At 39.6% G+C, this 20752-nt stretch overlaps 1 protein-coding gene across 7 annotated transcripts in view; it reads right to left on the bottom strand.

Moving 5' to 3' along the window:
- The window catches only part of LOC109430375 (complexin), a 596174-nt gene that overhangs the window by 211097 nt on the left and 364325 nt on the right, over window positions 1–20752 (bottom strand). For 3 of the 7 annotated variants that reach the window (XM_062846307.1, XM_062846309.1, XM_019706433.3), the window contains exon 2: window positions 19292–19303. The exons of the other annotated variants lie outside the window; for them this stretch is intronic. In XM_062846307.1, coding sequence (XP_062702291.1) covers window positions 19292–19303 — 12 coding nt within the window. The remainder of the gene's footprint in view (window positions 1–19291; window positions 19304–20752) is intronic. 7 annotated transcript variants of the gene reach the window in all.

Here is a 20752-nt window from a genome sequence, read left to right as displayed (position 1 = left end):
TGCAGTCAAGAAACGATGTATGGACGACTTCTGCCTTGTGGTTTTGTTTAAAAGTGTGAAGAATAGAGTAGGGGTCGCAAGTAGGTTCGAAGGCAACTCTTCAAGTGGTAAATAACAGTCACCTCGTGGAGAGTCACTTTCACACCTCTGTTACAACTTTGGTATGCGTGTGCGACCCTTACTCTATTCGGCAAATTATTAGACCAAAATAACAAGGCAAAAGTTGTCCATGCATCGTTTCTTGATTGCACGCTTTTGAGCTGAGAAAACAGCAAGTGAGTGTAACTCTTTGCAAGTGAGTGTTCCCATCCTTGCCCAAGACTTCGCAAGGGTTCGTTAACTTCGCCTCAAAACAAGTAAAGATGCCATGGAGTAGAAAGCCAACCTGAATTTATTGTCCACCTCACTCCCATGCTCTTCTTCGGTGCTTAGATGTCCATTTTAAACATTCTCTGAGAGTGCTTGTCTATGCAGAGTTAAGGCCAGTTTTGAACAGCACGTTATGGATGAATTCAAATGCAATCGCGCAAACAACCTAAAGTGGGCAAAATGTGCTCTGGCATCGCTAGTGACGACGTTTATCCAAATAAATTTCTCCGAAGATTCCTACAAGAATTCGTTTTATAATACCCTTCGAGAATTCTGCAGGCTATTTTTCCGGAATTTTCGCTGAACTTTTGTCCCGCGATTTATTCAACGATTTCTTCCGGTTACTGCCAAAATGAATCCTTCAGGGATATTCCTTCAGAAATTCCTCCCGATATTCTTTCTGGAATTCCGCCTGATATTCTTTCAGGAATTTAGACCAGAATTTATTCAGGTACTCCTCCTGCCACTCTTTAGTGGATTTGTCCCGAAACTTCTTCAGGAATTCTATTTAGGATTTCTCTCGGGATTCATTCCTGGACTTTTCCCGGGATTCCTTTCGCAGCTTCTATAGGAATTTCTCTCGAGATTCTACTCGGATTTTATTCCGAGGATTCCTTCAGCGATTTCCTCAGAGATTCCTTCAGGAATTTTTGCTAGGATTTCTTTTGAGAATCCTCCGATTATCCCGGTGATATTTTTTAGAGGTACCTCTCAGGACTTCTATAGAAATTTTTTTGGGATCCCTTCACTGATTTTCCCGAGACTCTCGGGAATTTCAGATATTCTTCTCCAATTTTCCTAATTGATTCCTCCTGGGAGTTTTCAGTGATTCCTTCATGTATTCTTCCAGGTAATCCTGCCGAGATTCCTACAGGTATCCCTTGAAGGATTTCTTCTCCTGGGGCTCCTTCTGGAATTTCCTCGATAAATCCTTTAGTTACTTATACGGCGAAAACCCTTTGGAAATTCCTTTCCGTATTCATTCATTCATGAATTTCGCTTGTTCCAAAGGGATTTCATATGAGGTGGCTTTTGGGATCCATCGGTAATTTCTTCAGGAATTCTCTTGAGATTCCTCGAAGGATCATTCTCGGAATTCCTTGTCGATTTTTCCCGGAATAAATACGGAAAGGAATTCCCAAAAGGTTTTCGCCGGGAGAAATCAACGAAAATAGTTCGGAAACAAGTATAACCAAATAATTTACCGAGGAAATTCCTCAAGGAGCGCCAGGAGAAACAATCCCTCAAGGGATATCTGGAGGAATCTCGGCAGGATTACCTGGAAGAATACTTGAAGGAATCCCTGAAAACTCCCAGGAGGAATCAGTTAGGAAAATTGGAGCAATCCTTGGGAAAATCCCGAGAGTCTCGGAAAAATCAATTCAGGGACTCCAACAGAATTTTCTATTGGAGTTCCGAGAGGAATCTCCAAAATATATCACCAGAATAATCTGGGGAATCTCAAAAGAACATATTCTATCTGTCTGAATTCCATTATTGATTCCTCCCGTATGCGAGGCGAATTATTTCGCTTTTTATTTATTTGGCAATTTTTTTGTGTGTAGATGCGGCAAGTAAGCAAATTACCATCCAAAAATCAACGGAACTGGGTTTCTTGAGCGTTTAAGGGGTTTCATAGACGTTCAGGGAGTTCAACAGATGCTTCAGTCAGTTTCTTTGCGTTGGAGGGAGTTTTATGATGATTAAGGGGGCGTTTCATAGAGTTTCAGAATTCAATGGCGTCATATGGCGCCACAAAGTTAACTATCTACAAAACGCTGATTAGACTGGTCGTCCTCTATGGTCACGAAACATGGACCCTACGTGCAGAGGACCAACGCGCCCTTGGAGTTTTCGAAAGGAAGGTGTTGCGTACCATCTACGGCGGAGTGCAGATGGAAGACGGGACTTGGAGAAGGCGAATGAACCACGAGCTGCAACAGCTGCTGAGAGAACCAACCATCGTCCATACCGCGAAAATAGAGAGGCTACGGTGGACGGGTCACGTCATCAGGATATCGGATAGCAACCCGACTAAAATGGTTCTCGAGAGTCATCCGACCGGTACAAGAAGACGTGGAGCGCAGCGAGCTAGGTGGGTCGACCAAGTGGAGGACGATCTGCGGACCCTACGCAGAGTGCGGAACTGGAGACAAACAGCCTTGGACCGAGTGGAATGGAGACGGCTACTATGTACAGCAGAGGCCCCCCGGCCTTCGCCTGATCGGTAAGGTAATTATATGGGGTTTTAGTCAAGGTTTCTGGATTTGAAGCCCCTTAAAGCTCCGCTGGAACCTCCACAGCCCCCTTTAATTCCCCTAAACTGTACTTAACAGCCCAAAACCTCCTGAAACCATCTGGCCCGCCCTGAACAATTTCAAAAGATTTCCATGAAATCCCTGTAATCCACAGATAAGTTGCTGCAATCATTTGATGATCAATTTGAAACAACGTCGCTGTTCCTGAAGGCTATGTCTTTCATTGGATGGGAGTAACGAATTCTCAATGAGTCGAGCAATTTATAAATTGTAAGTAGCAGACTATTTCCTCTCCCACCTCCATCAGTCCTTTCCAATGGTCATCCACCTATGCACTAGCTTTCCACTGCGAACCAATCTAGCCTAATCAGCAAAAACATACATTCCATTAATCTTCCATCTTCGTACATCTTCCCTCATTACCCTTTTGTTTCAACTGGAACGGAGGTCGACGACGACGACGAAGATGATAACGAAGACCTACTTTCAGTTGTGCTTGCAGGCAGGGAACCAGTTCAAAAGGTTGAGATTGAGTGATAAATGGTACAACCTCCTACCGGTCGGTGCCGTTGGTGGTGTGCCCTTCGCTGTCCTCACTTCCTTCGCAATCGAGCTGAACTTTTGCTGTGCATGATTTGCACAAACTCTCACTTCCGCACACCCAACATGATATAACACAACAACGGAAGCACATAACATAGTTGGTCCTGCAGGGATCTATCGCTGGTATGAAGCGTAGTTTGTTGTTTGGTTCGATTTCTACTCCTCACCACACCGCACCAAACGGACGAAGAAAAGTTATGTAGATTGATACTGCTTCCATCTATTCAACGCAACCACCCAACTAGCAGCCCAATGAATATGTATGGCTTTTCACACATCGGGAAAATGTCCGAGGCAGATGAGGAGATGATGTTTGCGTCGTGTGGGCCAACCCAAACCAACGCGCTCGCAAATCTTGACGTAGGCTACAGATTTTGGACTACAAAGTAATGTTCATGTAATCTAGTAAAACGTTTCTGCTAAGTGGACGGAAGGCGATCCTTTGTCCCCCGCTTCCTAATGAATCATTCATGTTGGATATCCCTAATACACTTGACCATCATCTTTGCATCAGTAACAGGATAGCTGTTCAGTCGGTTCCAGAGTTGTCACTTCACCCGTACCCGGTACCTGATAGCAATCCGGTAGCAGTGACAGGAAGTGGAAGGTGAATTGTGACAGGATAAATGCAAGTCACTTTGTCAAATGAGACAACGGAATCTGGTAGCAGGCACAATGTGACACGGTGCGTAGTCGTTCTCGTCGTCGTCGTCGTCATTTGTGGCTTTTAGTGAGTGCCTTGGGTTGGGACAAATCCTGGCTATTGAGGGGAAACGTTTGGTAACCGGTAAAGGTTGATGGATGGAATTCCATTGGCAGATTGATCCGAGAAGTGGTCATGCGAATGGGATATATTTCGCAAAATGAGTAGCAATTTGTGGTTGGGGAACGGATTTCGGAGGGTTTCTAAGCTGGTGGGCGTATCCATAGAGGGTTTAAATCTGACAGATTGTGGTATTACTGCCACAGGCAAACAGACAATACAGTTGATTTATTTGAAATTGTTGTAAGCTGCTTAAGGATAAACTCTTTTGGAATCCCGGTTTAACATCGCATCAGAACCCCAAAAACATGAGATGTTAACTTCTAACGATAGTGTAATTTTTATTTGGTTGACAATTAATGTATTGCCCTTTTCCGCTGTACCAGTTTGCCTTAAAAACACGTTAAAACTTGGAGTATTTGAAGGCAAAGTGTGTTTAACCCTCCAGGACGCGCGCCGTTGTAAAAAAGTACACAGAGCGACCACTGTAAATTAAGGTCAAACAAGCGAGCGCCATGAAAGGGTATCCGACAAATGGAGAGATACATTTGTGAAAAAAATGCCACTTGTTTTTGGTGGGACTCGAGCCCACGACTCCGTATCGCTAGTCCGGCACATTAACCAACTAAGCCACAGAACAAGCTGCGATTCTGTTGAAAATAAAGTCTTGCTCATTTCTCATAAGATTTAAACAAGATCCAATGCACTGGTTGAAACAGAACCAACAAAAGGGAAGAAAAGCTGCTGAGAGGTTCACTTATCACTTCGGCTGCCAAACACTGGTCGTTGAAGAACGGGCATTTGGTCTTAACCTTCTTCTTCATCATCTTTTCCATATATAAAAATGAGTTTGACTTTTCTTTGAGGCAATATAACTCACGAATGGGTAAACCGATCAGCTTCTATTTTTTCCTAGTTTAAATTCAACCAAAATAGTAGAATAATTGGGAAATACCCAAATTTACATGAGCTGGGAAGAAATTCAAAACCATCGGAATTAAACCAATCTAGACTGGGTGCAAAAGAGAGTGTCAAAAACACAGTGACAATACAACGCTTGCCGGGACAGCTTGATGTTTTTCTATACATAGAAATGAGTTTGAGCTCTCTTTGAGGCAATACAACTCACGAACGGATGAACCGATCAGCTTGATTTTGGAACGGTTTGATTCGTTAAGGGTTAACCCCCCCCCCCCCCTGAGCCAAAATTTGTGGAACAAATGTTCCGTATAAAGCGCTTTGCGACGAAAACATATTTCGGCTGCGCCGCTTTTTTCAAACTACGAATACAATTGCTAATAACTGTTTACAACATATAAGTATCAAATCAAAAAAGGTATCATTGGCCGTTGAAAACCCCTCCCAGAGACAATTTCTGACTACGCCACTGCTGTGTTCATATCTCTTTCAAGACCAATCACAAAAAAACAAATCTTCATAGAAATCGCTTGACTTTGACTCTCCAGAACTCTAGAGCTTTCTAACAAAACAACACTTGTTCTTCACCATTTGGAAGAACTACTCATTATCTTTTGATCTCTAGGTTTGCCCTACTAGAAAAATCCGATTGAAAAGTTATGGGACAGATACAACTTTTTCATGTTTTACAGTTTGAGTTCACTTTTTGTTAAACCCTCTTAAGGTGTTTTTAGGTTTAGCACGCTGATGCACTGCTCGTTCAGCATGCCCGTCTGGTCATATTGACTGCAACATATTACCAGGGTAAACTTGTTGTACTAAATCTCACAGGGCTGCAAAATGGTGAGTCAACAAGGAGCGTTCAACATAGCTATAGTCTTCACAATTATCTACCTCATGCTTCCACGGATCAATCGATTATAAAGACCACCAGCTAACCGTTGTGTGCTTTAGACACATTCCACGCACTTCTACACCGCGGTTCCCCAGTAGCACACTTGTTCTACATCAGTTTTTATGACTCTTTTATGACCAAATTTGGTCATATAGGAGTTGCATTGACTTTTATAAAACATATGTGCTACTAGGGTTATTGAACTTCATTGAACGATATTTTAGTGCTACAGCTGTTGATTTTGATTCTTTTTGCACCAAAATGAAGATTATTCCTTATATTATTGTAATAGTACTTGAAACTTTGGAAAATGTTTCGAGAAAGTAGCAAATTTCTTGACGTTTGATCAAAATTCGTCATTTTTTGCGATGGTGTCCCGTTACGCTGTGTTTCTTGATTCCTTTCGAAGTACAAAGGTCCAATTCTCAATTAGAAAGCAGAAAATGAATCTGCGATTCAAATCTGTTCGTTTGATATGCTGGATAGCATGTATTTAACAACATACCAATATTTGGAAGCAAAAGTTTGATTCGCGTGCAAAACGTAACGCGTGGAATGCGTCTTTAGCTGATGGTGCAGCTTGGGCACTGTTGCCCTTCTGACTTCAGCTAGTTTGAGGAGAAACATCCCGAGCGTCTGTTCACCAAGGAGGTGCGGCTCAAATAGAGTCTCTTCTGGTGTCCAGCGGCTGAATATGAGATGCTCCTTTATACCTGCCGTAGTGCCGTATGTAGCTTCAGATCCTAGGGCTAAGTAAAGTTCGTCGGCCGAAATTTGAAGAACACTGATTGGCTGATATGCTCTGGCCTACTGAATCTGGCCAGATTCAGAACACGACGGGTTCAAAATCTTACCATGATCCAATGTTACGCGTCAACCGATGCTGCTGAATTGCAAGACATCATTGTCTCTAAGAAATGAGCGAGAACGAAGAGCTGTTTGCAGAGTTCTGTGGCAGCAATGGCATTGCTCTTGCCTCATCGACCATCGCACAAAGTGACATGGGTTTCCGAATTTTCAAGTCAAACGCATTGGCGAATCTAGATGTAATTTGGCGTTCAACACCTTAGAAACTTTGTTTTTTTTTTGTAAAATTGTTATCTAAGTTCTGAAAGTTTGCGGAAGTTAGCTTGTGATTTTTTAAAGTTTCAGTTTTCAATGCATTTGTCCCCCAGTGATTATGGATACATTACGTCTATGATGTTTGATGTTATTTTAACGGTCCTCCTAAAACTAAGGATTATCAATTAAATAGATAAAATTCTATTGTCCCGATTGGCCTATAAACAGGGGTAGCCTTGTTGATACTATTTATGAATTATTAATATCTTGAAAAGGTCAATACGGTTACATACTTTATGATTTCCAACATGCTATTGAACCCTTCTATCACTTCAGGCGATTTTCAGTTTTGAATAATTGATCAATTTTCCGAGAAGGAACCGGCAGCAACAGTGTAACGATAATAGATGACCACATCTGGCAATCGATCTGCTCTGCTCTGCATACACACTGTACTACTGCTGCTGCTGCTGTTGCTCATGGACGAGCCCACAACCACAATTCAATTAATCAAAACTATATTAATTTCCGTATCAATTATCATGCGTCACAGGGCATACCCGGTTGTGCTATAGGAATACATCTGAACGCCAACAGGCGCCACATGACTGACTGGTTCGAGAGTTGAACATTTCCCAGTCGTAACCAAATGATCCGGCTTTATAGTAGGTAGGTTTGGGTGAGTGAACCACCCCAAACCCCATTCCCCGAGCTCTTCAATATCTGAGTGACTGAGCGAGCAGCCTTTTGGGTCTGGATCCCCGACATTGAGCACAGAAGGACGACGGCAGCCGTCGTCATCATAAATTGTCTACCCCATCGGTACCGTTGTTGTTGAACTGACTGACTGCTGCTGATGTATAGGTACACGTCTCAGCACAGTACCACGCCGCGTGCGTGCGGTGAGACTCTATTGAAAATTCATAAACCGCACAGCCACAGCGAAGCAGCAGCAGCGTTGAACTCGGTCCCGGAGTTCTTACATTTTGAATCCGGCAACCGGCGAGGCCAACCGATTGCAGGACCGGATTGGAAGATTTGAGAGATGGGAGGTTTATTATTTCTAGAATTAAACAGTGTCCGTACGAAGCCAAGCTGAATGTGTCCACTAAATAAGGGCTTCTGAAGTACGTTACATTGGAATCCATCATCAGATTTGTTTGCTGATAGACCATCAGGCGATTCAATAGCGAAGCAGAATGCAGTTAAGAGCGCGTGAGTTGGTTAAAGTCCACAAAGAGTTTTTCCGGAAGTTCTTTCGTAAGTACTTCAAGTAGTTCTCTCTAGAGTTATTTCAGCAGTTCCTCGTGAAATGCTTCAACAAGTTTCTCTAAGAATTATTCCAGGAGTTTCACTGGTAATTCCTCAGAGCGTTGCTCCAAAAAATATGCCATTAATTTCTGGAAATTTCTTTCACAGTTCCGCCGTGAATTCTATAAGAAGTTCATCAGAGATATTTTTCCAGCAATTTTTTCGGGAGTTCATGCAACTGTTCTTCGGGGTATAGATTCAAAAAATCTTAGAAGAGTTCTTCCACTACTTCTACTGGAAATTCTTTAAGACGTTATACCGATATTTGTTTTCAAAGTACCTTAAAGAGTTTTTCAAGAAATTCCTCGTTAAGTTCTTACAGTAGTTCGACGTTCCAGAAGTGGTTCTGATCGTTTTTACAGCAATTCAAGAGCGTTGCTCTTTCAATTTTTACAATTTTTTTTTTCTAGAATATCTGAAGTTTCACTGAATGTTCTTTCAGATGTACTTCCGAAAATTGTTCAAGGGTTTTATCCAGAAATCCTTCCTGGTGTACCAATTCGAATTGAAGTTCCTCTGGTAGATCTCCCAAAACTTTCCCAAAAGTTTTTTATGAACTTTCTCAGGATTTCGCCAGAAATTCTTTCAGTCGTATCACCAGTTCCTCCCGGAATTTTCACAATAGTTTCTCGAGCTATTCTTCTAGAGACTCTTTTGAAAATTCTTCTAGAAGTTGTTTCAGAAATCTATCTAGAAGTTTTTTCGAGAGGTTTTGGAGCTCTCTCAAGACTGCTTCAGAAATTCCTCTTTCAGGTATTTTTAAAACAATCATATAGCAATTTCTCGTAGCAGTTCTCCAGGATGACGTGAAAAGGATATCCTGCAGAATTCTTCAGATAATCGTCACAGTACTCAATCAGAAGTTATTTTATTTTTCTAAAATCCCACCGAGTATAAATTACATAAATAACATGCAGGGTTTCTCCAGGAATTGCTCCAGAGAAACTCCTTTCTGAATTTCTCCAAGAACGCCTTCAATTTCTCAAAAAATCAGGATTTCATGCATTTTTTGAATTTTTTGAAGGAATACTTCCAAAGAACTTCTACAGAAATTCATTCTATGATTATTCCAGGAAATTCTCTGAAGAGTCTTTAAGGATTTTTTCCAAACCATTTCATCAAATATTCTTACAACACTTTGGTAAAGGATTCCTACCACGGTTTCCCTGTGTGTTAATTATTTTCCATTGACTGCTCCTAAAATTCCTATTCAAAGATTTCTCCAGAAAAATTTTCAAGTGCTGCTTCACAGATTTCGTCAGTTATTTCGTGAACAAATCTAAAAGGAATTCTTCTAAGATGTTTTTCAAAGAAATCTTCCAAAGGTGCCTTCAAGAATTTTTTCAAAAAATTCGTAAGAATTCCCTCATGGAATTTCCAGGATTTTCCAGAAATTTTCTCAAAGATCCCGCTAGAAATTGCTCGTTAAAACGCTTTCCAAATTCTCCCAGGAACACTACTAACAATATATTTGTGGACTGCCAAAGAAATTCTTCCCAGGATTTACTTCAAACTTCCTACAAGTATTCTTTTAGATCTTTTTTCAAAAATTTCTCCAAGAACTTCTCCAAACGTTTCTCCAGGAATTTCTCCAAGGATTCCACTCAAATATCCTTTAAATATTCCAAGGCTCTTTCGTTGATACATCTAAAAATCCTTCAAGAATTTTTGTAGCATGAAATCCTTTTTATAAGACTTTACCATGAGTTTTTCTAAAGATTTCCCGAAAAATCTTCCCAAGTTTCCAATGATTTTTTTTGAGAAAAAAATATTTGGGTTTTCCTTTAGGATTCCTCTAGAAAATCTTCAAAGACTTCTTCATAGTTTTGTCAGTGAAACTATCGAGCATACCTTCAGAAATTCTGCAAAGGATTACTCCAGGTATTCTTCAAAGTCAGCATCCGGGTGTGTTTTTAAATGATTTCTCCTGAAAATCCTACAAGGAATTCTCCAGAAAGAATTCAAAGAAATCTTGTTATCCGAAGTAACATTTTTAGTCAAGCAGACTAGAAGAGGTTCTTAAAACCACCACAAAGCCAAAATAAAAGGTACTAGGTAATATGGCGGTTAAGAAAAACTTTTTAAGACCAACTGGCAATCAAAATGTTTCTTGGGATATGGGAAATGTTCCTATCTTCATCCTGCAACCCTTCCTCTAAGACAAAGGAACAAGGATTCCTCCAGAAATTTGTCCAATGATTCCCCCAGGAGTTTTTCCAAACATACTTCCAAGGATCTATTCACGAATTTCTCCAACGAATCATCCCTGAACCAATTCTTTAAAAGGAATCCCTTCAAGAACTCCATCAAGAACCTCTGCAGGGACACTTTCTGGAGATATAGTTGAGAGTATTTTTAGACAATTCTTCAAAAGAAGTTCCAGAGATATTCATGAAAAAGGGTCTGGAAGGATTTTTTTGTGAACTTATGGGAAAGTTTCCGGAGGAATTCTTGGAATTTTCAAAAGATAACATGTAGAAACTGTTGAAAGAATTCAGGTAACAATCCTTGCAAGACATTGTGCATCAATCTGCAAAAAAATGCTGCTGAGGTTCTTGGTGGAATTGCTGGAAAAGTTTACCTGTAATGATTCTCGAAATAAATGCTTAAGGATGTTTGAAATAATTTCTGGAAGAGTTCTTGGAATAATTCCTCGAAGAAATATTTGAATAAAATCTACAGAAATTCTAGGAATGATGCCTTTATGGATATTAGGAAGAATCCTGGTGGCAGTTCTTTGAAGAGTTCTTCTACGAATTAAACATTGAAGCAATTCTCTTAAGTAGAATAATGTCTGCATTTTTTTAAATATCTTGAAAGAATCTTTGGAAGGAAACCAAGGGATTTGAGGAAGAATTCCTGAAAATTTATGGAAGAGTCATGAGAAAAATGTCTGGAAAATCCATGAAAGAATTTCCGGACATGTATTGAATAAACTGCTGGACAAACTATAAGTTGAACTCTAAAAAAATGGAAAACATTCTTCGAGGAATTCTTATAAAGATTCAAAAACTCCACAAAAAATCCTCAGAATTTTTTTTTTCATGAATACTAGAAAACTTCCCGGAAGCCCTCTTTAAAATATTACCTCTTAGAATTTCTTGGAAGACTTCCCATGGGAATGCTCAGAAAAAAACCCTAGAAATGTCCGGGGAAGGCTTGGGAAGAATGCCTTAATGAATCCTTGAGAGAATTCCCAATAAATTAATAATAGTATTGCTGAAGAAATTTTTAGATGCATGTTAGCAGACATTCTGGAGGGATTTTTAGAAAAAAATCCAGATCGGATCCTGAGAAGAATACATGGAGCAATCTTTGAAATAATTCTTTGTGATCTTATCGGAAGATTTTTTCTATGAAAACTGAAAAAAAAAATCTCGAAAGAGCCCTCTCAAGAATGTCCGAGATTTCTTCAAAAACCCTAGGTAAAATTTCCTGAAGATATCGTGGAAGAATACCCTTCTTTCAAAGTACGAACGTCCACTATTGGTCGTAGGTAGTATTTCTGGTGAGATTCTGAAACAAGTTCCTGATGGAATTCCTGGAAGAATTCATGGATTTTTTTTTTTCAGAATGATTTTTCTTATATCTTTTAAGAAAGCCTTCGAACAAATGTCTGGAAGAACAGTGTGATATATTTATGATGGAGTTTTCGGAAGGATTACTGGTGGAATCTTCTGAATAATTCCTGGAGAAATCCGTGCAAGTACCCCTGAACTAATCCCAAATTTCGACAAAAGATACTGGAAAATGCTTGAACCATTTTTCAGGAGACATCATTGAAATTGAAATTGATAAATTCTTAAGGCGTTTCGTGAAATCTCTAGGAGAAGTTTTTGGAGCGTGCCTTGGAGGAATCTGTAATATTTTCTGGAGAAATCCTTTAAATAATTTCTTAAGTGAGAATACATTTCAGAAGAATGTTTTCAAGAATTGCCAGGCGAGTCCATAAAGATGCCTTGGAAAAATCCTTAAAAGATGTTTTGAAAAAAATATTGAAAATTTCTTCAGTAATTATGGGAGGTTATAAAACATAGTTCTGGAAGAAAAAAAAAATTCCGAAAATTCCTGGCTGACTTTTTTCATGAATCCTAGAGAAATCCTATGATTAATTTGCCGAGGAAACTTTGAAAAGCGTTCTTGACAAATGATTCAAAGAATTACCGGACATTCAATTGCAAAAATCTTGAGAAAACATGAAAGTAATTTCTGCAGAATTTACCGGAAAAGTTGCTGAAGCATTCCTAGAAAGAAAATCTAGGAATATAAGAATGAAGTTTTGGAAAATTGTAGAAAAGTCCTGAGAATATTGTTTGGAAAGTCCTTGAAAGACTTACCGGACATATTATTGAATCAATTGCTGTACAAACTATTGGGAGAATTTCTAAATTTGTAATTTCTATTTGAAAAATATTCTTGGAGGAATGGATTTATAGAGAAATCTTTGATAGAAATCCAGAAAAAAGTGCTTGAATAATCCTGGAAAAAAAAATAGCAGAAGCCCTCTTCCAAGAATTACCAGAGGATCTCTTAGAAGCATTTCTTGGAAGAATTCTTAGAGGAACGCTCAAAAGAATTCCTGTAAATTTCCGGAAAGTAGTCCTTGAAAGAGTGCCAGGACAAATCCGTGAATGAATTCCCGATCAAATTATTAAAATAATTAATAAAGAAATTATTAGAAGATTTTTCGTAGACATTATTAAATGAACTCCTGAGAAGAATGCATAGAGGAATTCTTGGAATAATTCTTTGAGATATTCTTGGAAGATTTTCTCCATGAATCATGGAAAAAAAAATCAGAAGAGCCCTCTCAAGAATTACTGAAAATCTCATCAAAAAACCAAAGCAGACTTTCCTGAGGATTTTGAAGGAGATTTTCCTTCTTCTAAAGAATTCCAACCTTTCAAAAAATCACTAGAGAAATCTTGGAGAAATTTATGAAATTTTTGTTGAAGAAACAGTATTTCTGGTAGGGTGCTGAGAAAAAATCCTGCAGGATTTTTATGGAAGCTCTTGGAAGAATTTATGGATGAAATATTAAAATTATTTTAAGAAATCCTTCGAATAATGTCTGAAAGAACTTTTTGATAAATTCCGGATGGAGTTCTCGGCAGAATTTCTATCAGAGTAATTCTTGGAGAAATCTGTGGAAAACATCCAGGGAGAATTCTTGGTATAATTCTTGGAAGTTTTCTCCGAAGATTCCTCAAAAGTATTGCTGAAGGGATTTTTAAAAGATTTCCAGGATGGATTCTTCAGAGAATTCCGCGAGGAATTTTTGGCAATATTCATGGAGGAATTTCAGCAAGTACCCTTGACTGGCCCTGGAGTGGAGATTCTTTGAATGCATTTTCAGCATATATCCTTCTAGAAATTCCTGAAAGAATTATTGGAATAGTTCCTTATCTTCTCTCTTTAGAGCAATTTTTAAAATCCTGAATGTGTCCTTGTAAGAAATCTTGGCGGAGTTTCATAAAAAAAGTGAAACTAAGTCGAATCATGAAAGAACTCTTTGTGGAGTCTTTACAAAACCTCATGATTTGTACCATAAATCCTTGGAAGTCCCTGGAGATATTATGGAAATAATCTCTAGATGAATTCTTGAAATAATACCAGTAGGAATCTTCAGAAAACAATCCTAGAAACATTTTTGGAGAGATCAAATAAACAGTCAGTAGGATAACTTGGCTCGAGAACGGGACAACTGATGTTCAGTGATACCTTGAATGAGTGTAGCTACAGTTGGAGATACTGGAGATGCAGCTACGGGTGATGCACCTAAAAAAAACCCAAGTCAATCTTGTTCCTAGACTTTTCAAGGATCTTGTGGTAAACTTTTAACATCGCAAACTCGAAAAAAATCCACTCTTAGGCACTTCCCCCACTTCCTCCAAATCCGACCCTGATCGCCTCCTCCTGAAGCAAAACGGTAGCAAGACTCGCAATTTATGCACTGCTCGGAGCAGTAATTTAGCAATAAACGTCTCTTAATTTATGCAATTTACATTTGCCGCGTGGCACACAAATGCACACACATACAGAGAATCACACACACATCAGGTACAAAGCGATCATTGCCCGCGCTCGCGAAATTAGGTTAGATGACGGTGCGGTGGGGGTGGTGGAATCGATGAAGTGAAAATTTTACTGCTGGAGGCGAACAGTCAGTGGAGGGAGCTTCGAATCACGCATGAATAAACTTCTGGAACGTGATCGGATGCGTTCCGTCGAACGTCGAAATGGATGTGATGTGAGATTTCTTCTCCTTGTCCTGGTATGGCGCGGCGCTACGCCGCCGTGCCGGTGTGGTGGCGAAGGATGAAGAACTTGTTCGCCACCCCACCACGCGCATCCCGCACCCGGTAAAGTAAGCGGTTACATTCCGAGCACGTTTTTGTCTCGAGGAACGCTTAACTCAATTCTTTGGCTATTATTGCGCGGGTCTCCGTCCGGCTGCTCGGGGGAGTACGTAGCGTGTGAGCAGGGAGTGTTTTCCGTGCGGTTGTTGTGGCAGTCGGGTCGGGAAAATATCACCAACTCGAGAGTTGGGTAATGGAATTTTGCGGGGAAGTTTACATGGCCATAAAAATTAATCGCATTTCGATGCGTGTTTTGGCAATCGAGATCAATGGCCATTTTCTTTATGGCCTGTGAGGATTCGATGACGCATATCGTCGATTAGCGGTGTCAATTAGGATTTAGACATAAATAAGGATATTTAAGGATATTTATTGGATTACGATTTGGGGAAGGAAATTAACTTGATCCCTCTGTATCTTTGCTCTAATAATATAAAACATGTTTGATTCTAGAGCTGCAAAACGGCGAGTTGATTTGGAGAGTGTCCAACATATGTAGCTTTGGTCCTCACAAGTTTCTACCTCATGCTTCCACGGGTCAAGCGATGACAAAGACCGTCAGCTAAGAGTTGGGTGCTTAACTGGTAGTGCAGTCTGGGTACTGTTGCCCTTCTGACTTCAGCTAGATTGCGGAAGTACGTCCCGAGCATTTGTTCACTTAGGATGTAGGAGTTTTTGTGGGTTTGGAGCCTCTCAGGTGCGTTACATGGGGTCCGAGGGGGTTAAAGGGGGATTTTGGAGGCATTTAAAGAAGCTTCAGAGCATTTTCTGCAAGATTCGGAGGCGTTACTGAAGCGTTACGGAGGAATTTTTGGGAGTTTCAGACCGTCCCAGGTGCGTAACAATGGATCCGGGAAGTTTAAGGGAGATCTTGGAGGCATTTCAGAAAGCTTCAGAGGATTTTTAGAGATCACAATATCTTTTGAAACGCCTCTGAAAAAAAAAACCCTGAAATCTCCATAACCCCATTGAAACACCCTTGAAATCATTATAATCAATTTGAAATGCCTCTGAAACCCCTTTGGACGCCTTTGATAGGGTCCATTGACCCTCTGAAACACACCTGAAATCTCCTTGAAACGCCCCAGAAGTGCTATCAAACGCCTCTAAAACCTCTAAAAACGCCCTTGGCATTGTCCTGAAACTCTCTTAGATAACTCTGGAACACCTTTAAACGCACCGAAAACTCCTTACAATGCCCTTCAAAGGCTCCTGAGATCCCTTGGGGCAATTTAAACCCCCTTGAAACGTCGCTGAAACCACCTTAATACTGTAGATATGCCCTGGAATTCCCCGTAATCCCATTAAAACGCCAACAAATCTTGACAGAATGCCTTTAAAAGACTCCTCAAATACTATGAAAGAAGCCTTTAAAACGCCCCTGAAGCCCCTTGGTGGGAGTTTCGAGCTTTCTTCAGAATAAAAACAACAGAAGGAACTTGCTGCAGTAGTTCCTCAAGGATACCCTGAAGCAGCTTCATGAGGAATTCTACAAACAAAAACTGCAGGAGAAATTTTTCAATATACTGCCTAATAAATTCCTGCAGGATTTGCATTAGAAACATCTGAAAGAATTCTAGAATGAACTTCCAAAGGAAGTCCGAAAGGATCTGCAGGAATTCCAAACGGATCACTTGGAGAAAAACCAGAAAAGGGTTCCTAGATAAATCCTGGATAGAGTTCCTGAAGAAGCAGTTTCTGAAAATATTCCAGGAGAACTTACCGTAGTAAGTTTCAAGAGGAATCCCGGAAGAAGTTTTCGAAGTAATTCAGGAAGGAGCTCCTTAAGAAATTCCAGAAGCAATTCCTAACATGAGCCCAGAAAAAAATCCTGAAGGAATCCCTGATGGCGGTTTCGAAGGAATTCCGGAAGGAATTCCGGTTGAACATGATAATTCTCGGGATAAATTCTTGAAGAAATCTCAGAAGTAGTTCCTGAAAGACTCCTTGAATGAGCTCCAGGAAATATTCCAAAAAAGTTATTGAAGGAATACTTAAAGAAGCTCTTGTAGGATTCCTGGAAGGATCTCATAAAGAATTCCTGAAGAAATCCCAGAAGGAACTCCGTGAGGAATTTTGCATAGAATTCCTGCTGGAAGGAGACCTTGAAAGAAGTTTGGAAGGACTTTCTGAACGAATTCCTGAAGCAACCCCTGAGAGAATCCCAAAAGCAATTCCGGAGGGGTTCCACCGTGCCATTATTAAGTCATACATTAGCACACTTTCCCACGCTCACAACCCCATCGTTTGAGTTAAACCGGTTAAATCAAACCACCCACCAAAAGCTGAAAAAAGGCAAGTGCCCTTTAGTATCCAGTAGTAAATCCACAGGGTACGATCACTACTGATACTGGTTTCCGTGCAGCGGCATTTGTGACGTGTTTCATGTGATCTAGTAGGCATGGAAGTGTCTGCTCGATTTCATTCCGTCGCTAACGTCAAAAGTGGACTGAAAAGTCATCTTCCGGGGAAGCCTGCTTGGTTGTAGGAATCCAAGTTTCACACTCTCGTCGTCGGAAAAGTTCTTCAGGACATTAATCAATCAGTAATCAATTGGTAATTTTGCCACTAGATGGCACAGGATGACACTAGTTGTCAAGTAAAATTCAAATCTCTATCTTGGTATCCAAAATAGATAGGAAAGAATCGACTTCGGTAAAGTTGTTCAGAATCACGAGAAGAATCTAGTGAGCCACCAATCAGTCCGTGATTTCGACGTTAGGTGGCCTCTTTTTAACGATTTGTCTCGCGATTTTGAAGATGGTAATCTCGATTTCTATCGCACTGAAGGTGCTGAAAAACAATCATCATATGCACTGCAAGTGCACACAATGATAGGTTTTTGTTGCAAAATATGAAGTAGAATCTGAGATTCCCTAAGAACAATTCAAAGTTATTAATAAGCATGCATGTAGAATTATTGCTGGTTTATAACATTCTCAGCAGAACAAATCCAAATGCTGAAATAATGCTATTTACATTGTAAATAAGCCAAAATGCAACACTGGGCACGATCGTGAACAGCAATTTAATTACAAGCTTAACAAACGTCAGCCATTTTTGTTTGTTAGATTTGCCCTTACTAGCTTTAATATAAGCTGAAGAAGAGCTTTTTTCTACGCGTTAAAAAGCTTATGTTCCACAGTTTCCGAAAGCTGATTATTGTGGTTTACATAAATTGAACAAATGCTTTTGATGTTCAATACTTCAGCTATTGTGGATAGGTTCAATAAAAGTTTAGCAGTAAGCTATATAAATGGATTTATGATTTACTTGTTCGACTATCACTTTCGGTCAAAATGATGATAATTAAGCGGTTCCTCATTAATAATCATGTATTAATTTGTTGCACACCAATGCAAAATATTTGAAATATTTGCTAATTATCGTAGCAATTTCAAAGTTGTAGTTCACATCTTTTTTTTTGGTATATATTTCCAACCTTTTATAAATCAGAATATTGATTTTTCACAGCTTTGTGAAGATGTTTCGCTCACAGCGAGCAACTTTACAATTCCAGAATGGCGTAGACGGCAAGGCTTGTGACGAGTGATTGGGAGATCACGAGTTCAAATCCCAAGTTGAGAAATTTTTAGAAGAGTTTGTGAGACAATGATTGGACTTCAATTTGTTTTAGTTTCAGCAGGTTCTCATAGCTGAATACAAGTTCAATATGAGGCTGATATAACACAGATTACTTCCGACTGTTAATCCTGTATCGCGCTTGGAGAAAAGATGGCTGAATAACTTCTCCAATTTTGTATGAACAACGCCTGATTACAAGCTGTGATGAAATAATGTTAAACTGTTATTCAATCAAATGTGGAATTAAAATGTTATTGAAATGTTATTTAAATGAGTGATTGTTCTTTAGGTTACCATCTTAGTAGCAGCAGAGCAATGGCGGAAATTTTCTCGACCGTCCCGTTCGCCCTTAAACTGCACCAAAAATTCAAAGGTGGTGGCAATTTTTATTTGCTTGACCACCAAAGCGATCCAATTGCAGGTGGTGCCTTTGAGCACGGAGTCAAGTATAATGGCGACACAACGTTTAGTCTCTCGGCGTGATCTTCTGTTTTTCTGAGAAAATTCTGGACCGACAATAGCACATGCTTGGAACAACTGATAGTGGATGTGCATGTGGGTGCTGGCAAGCAAGATTAAATTTCTACTTATGAACTTACTGGAAATTTCAGTTATGTCCGTGATAGCTATATCTGAATTTGATTTTGACTTTCTATTACTACAATTGCAGTAAATAGTTGACGCAGTGTTTAAATCTTCTACTTTAGTTGAAGAACTGCTTCAGAAGTGGAGTTTACAAATAAGTTAGTTCTTGAATTACGTTTTGACGATGGATGCAAAAAACTTGATCGTTTGTTTCTGGTTTTGCGATTCTCCTTGCCGCTATCAGTTTGTTACCGCTCGATTAAGCCAAACATATAAAGTTTGTAGTCAACATTATGTAGTAGAATCAAAGACAAGCCCCAGAACATTCGTGGCTGATTCCTCTGCCGTTGTGTTCGGCGTCGACTGTCATCATTTGTTAACGGTGGTAGATATAAACATCTAAAACAAGGGTGATCGCTCATTCCAAACAAGACTAAAGACAAACAACACATTTACACAGTTTGATTTCATCGATTAGAAAGGGAGTTGAGAGCGAGAACCAGAAAAGGAGAGAAGAGTACGACCACACAAGGCAAAGTACAGCGTACACACCTTGCGAAACGTGTATTACTAGTGCACTTACCTCCGGCAGCTCCTAGAAAACGAAACAAGATTCACAAAAAAAAAAGGAAATCGAAATCAAAATGGAACGGAAAATCGAATAAAAAACGATAACAAGGAGAAAGAGGAAACGAACATCGAACAAAAGGAATGAGGAAAGGGAGCGAAACCATTGAACATATTGTGTAAAGGGGTGAGTAGTGGTGTGTTGTAGGGAGAGAATCGGGAACGACGGAATCACACGCACACACATAGATGTTGACACGGTGGCGATAACAGCAACAGCAACATATCACAACGACAGCAGCACACGTGGTGGATAAGTCGGGCCGCGTTCGAAGTTGTTTGAGAGTTTGTACGGTGGTGTGTGTGTAAGTGTGTGGGGTGTGTGGATTCAGAGGAGAAAGACGGCGTTGCGGTAATACCGAGAGTGTAACAACACCAGTAGATTAAGGAAAATCAGAAATAAAAATGAAAAAGATTAACATCAAAACAGAAATAGGGATGGAAAATCGGATCACAGAAGAAGAGAAGGAAGAGAAGAGAAGAAAAGAGATTCATTAGTATTTCGGTAGATATTTTCGGTAGAAAGAAATGGAAAGTTCAAGTTTGTTAACAAACGGTTAAGAGTGAAACTAGTGAGGCTATAAGTTGATATTTTTATTTTTTCTTGTGATTGTAACTCATGGTGGAGGAATTAAATGGTGATCGTGGTGGTGGTTTTTGTGGTAGTGAAAGCTGCGGCTCAAAAAGCGATTGCATTTGGGATAATGTTCTAGTATTGGTGTTCTACATTGGAATCTATGTGTAATGTGTTTATGAATTGACAAATTTAGCTAGGATTCAGGCCAAATATTGAATAATATAGATGATAGCTCAAAGAACGTTCGAAACAAATAGTTAACCTACATGAAAGCAACTGTTAGATTTTTTGAAATCGTAAATAGTTAACATAATTTGTTGAGGAAACAGTGGTGGCTTCTATGAATATAGTTAAGCTAGCTCAATTGAACTCAGTAACAAACGGTGCTTCTTATAACTAGGGCAAGCTTTGATGAACAAGGGCAAACAAGAAAACCATAAGAATGTAAATATCTTACCTTTGGAGTGATTCATACATGATATTAATGTAAAGAAAAGTCATGTATTTTCATAGATGACAAAGATTATAGAAAGAACATCTACATAAATACAATGTGAAGTAAGTGTATACAGCATCTCGCCTTCTTATTCATTTACATAACAATGAGCGTTACATTGTCAGTTGGCTTAATTAAATCCAAATGACCCATTTTTGCCAGGTTTTCTACATATCCCTAATCCCATTATCGTAAACATGCAAATCACCATTTTTTTTATCGTCAACGAAATACAGCTTCATACTATGTAACGAACCTGGCGTCTACCTCCCAAGTGCTCTCATTATACATTGCGCCGTTTTCCTGCTTTTAAAATTTTAACTACCAAAGTCGTCGAAAGATTC

The sequence above is a fragment of the Aedes albopictus genome, chromosome 1, assembly GCF_035046485.1.
Source record: "Aedes albopictus strain Foshan chromosome 1, AalbF5, whole genome shotgun sequence".
Classification (NCBI taxonomy): domain Eukaryota; kingdom Metazoa; phylum Arthropoda; class Insecta; order Diptera; family Culicidae; genus Aedes; species Aedes albopictus.
This window is presented reverse-complemented; position numbering and strand designations above follow the sequence as displayed.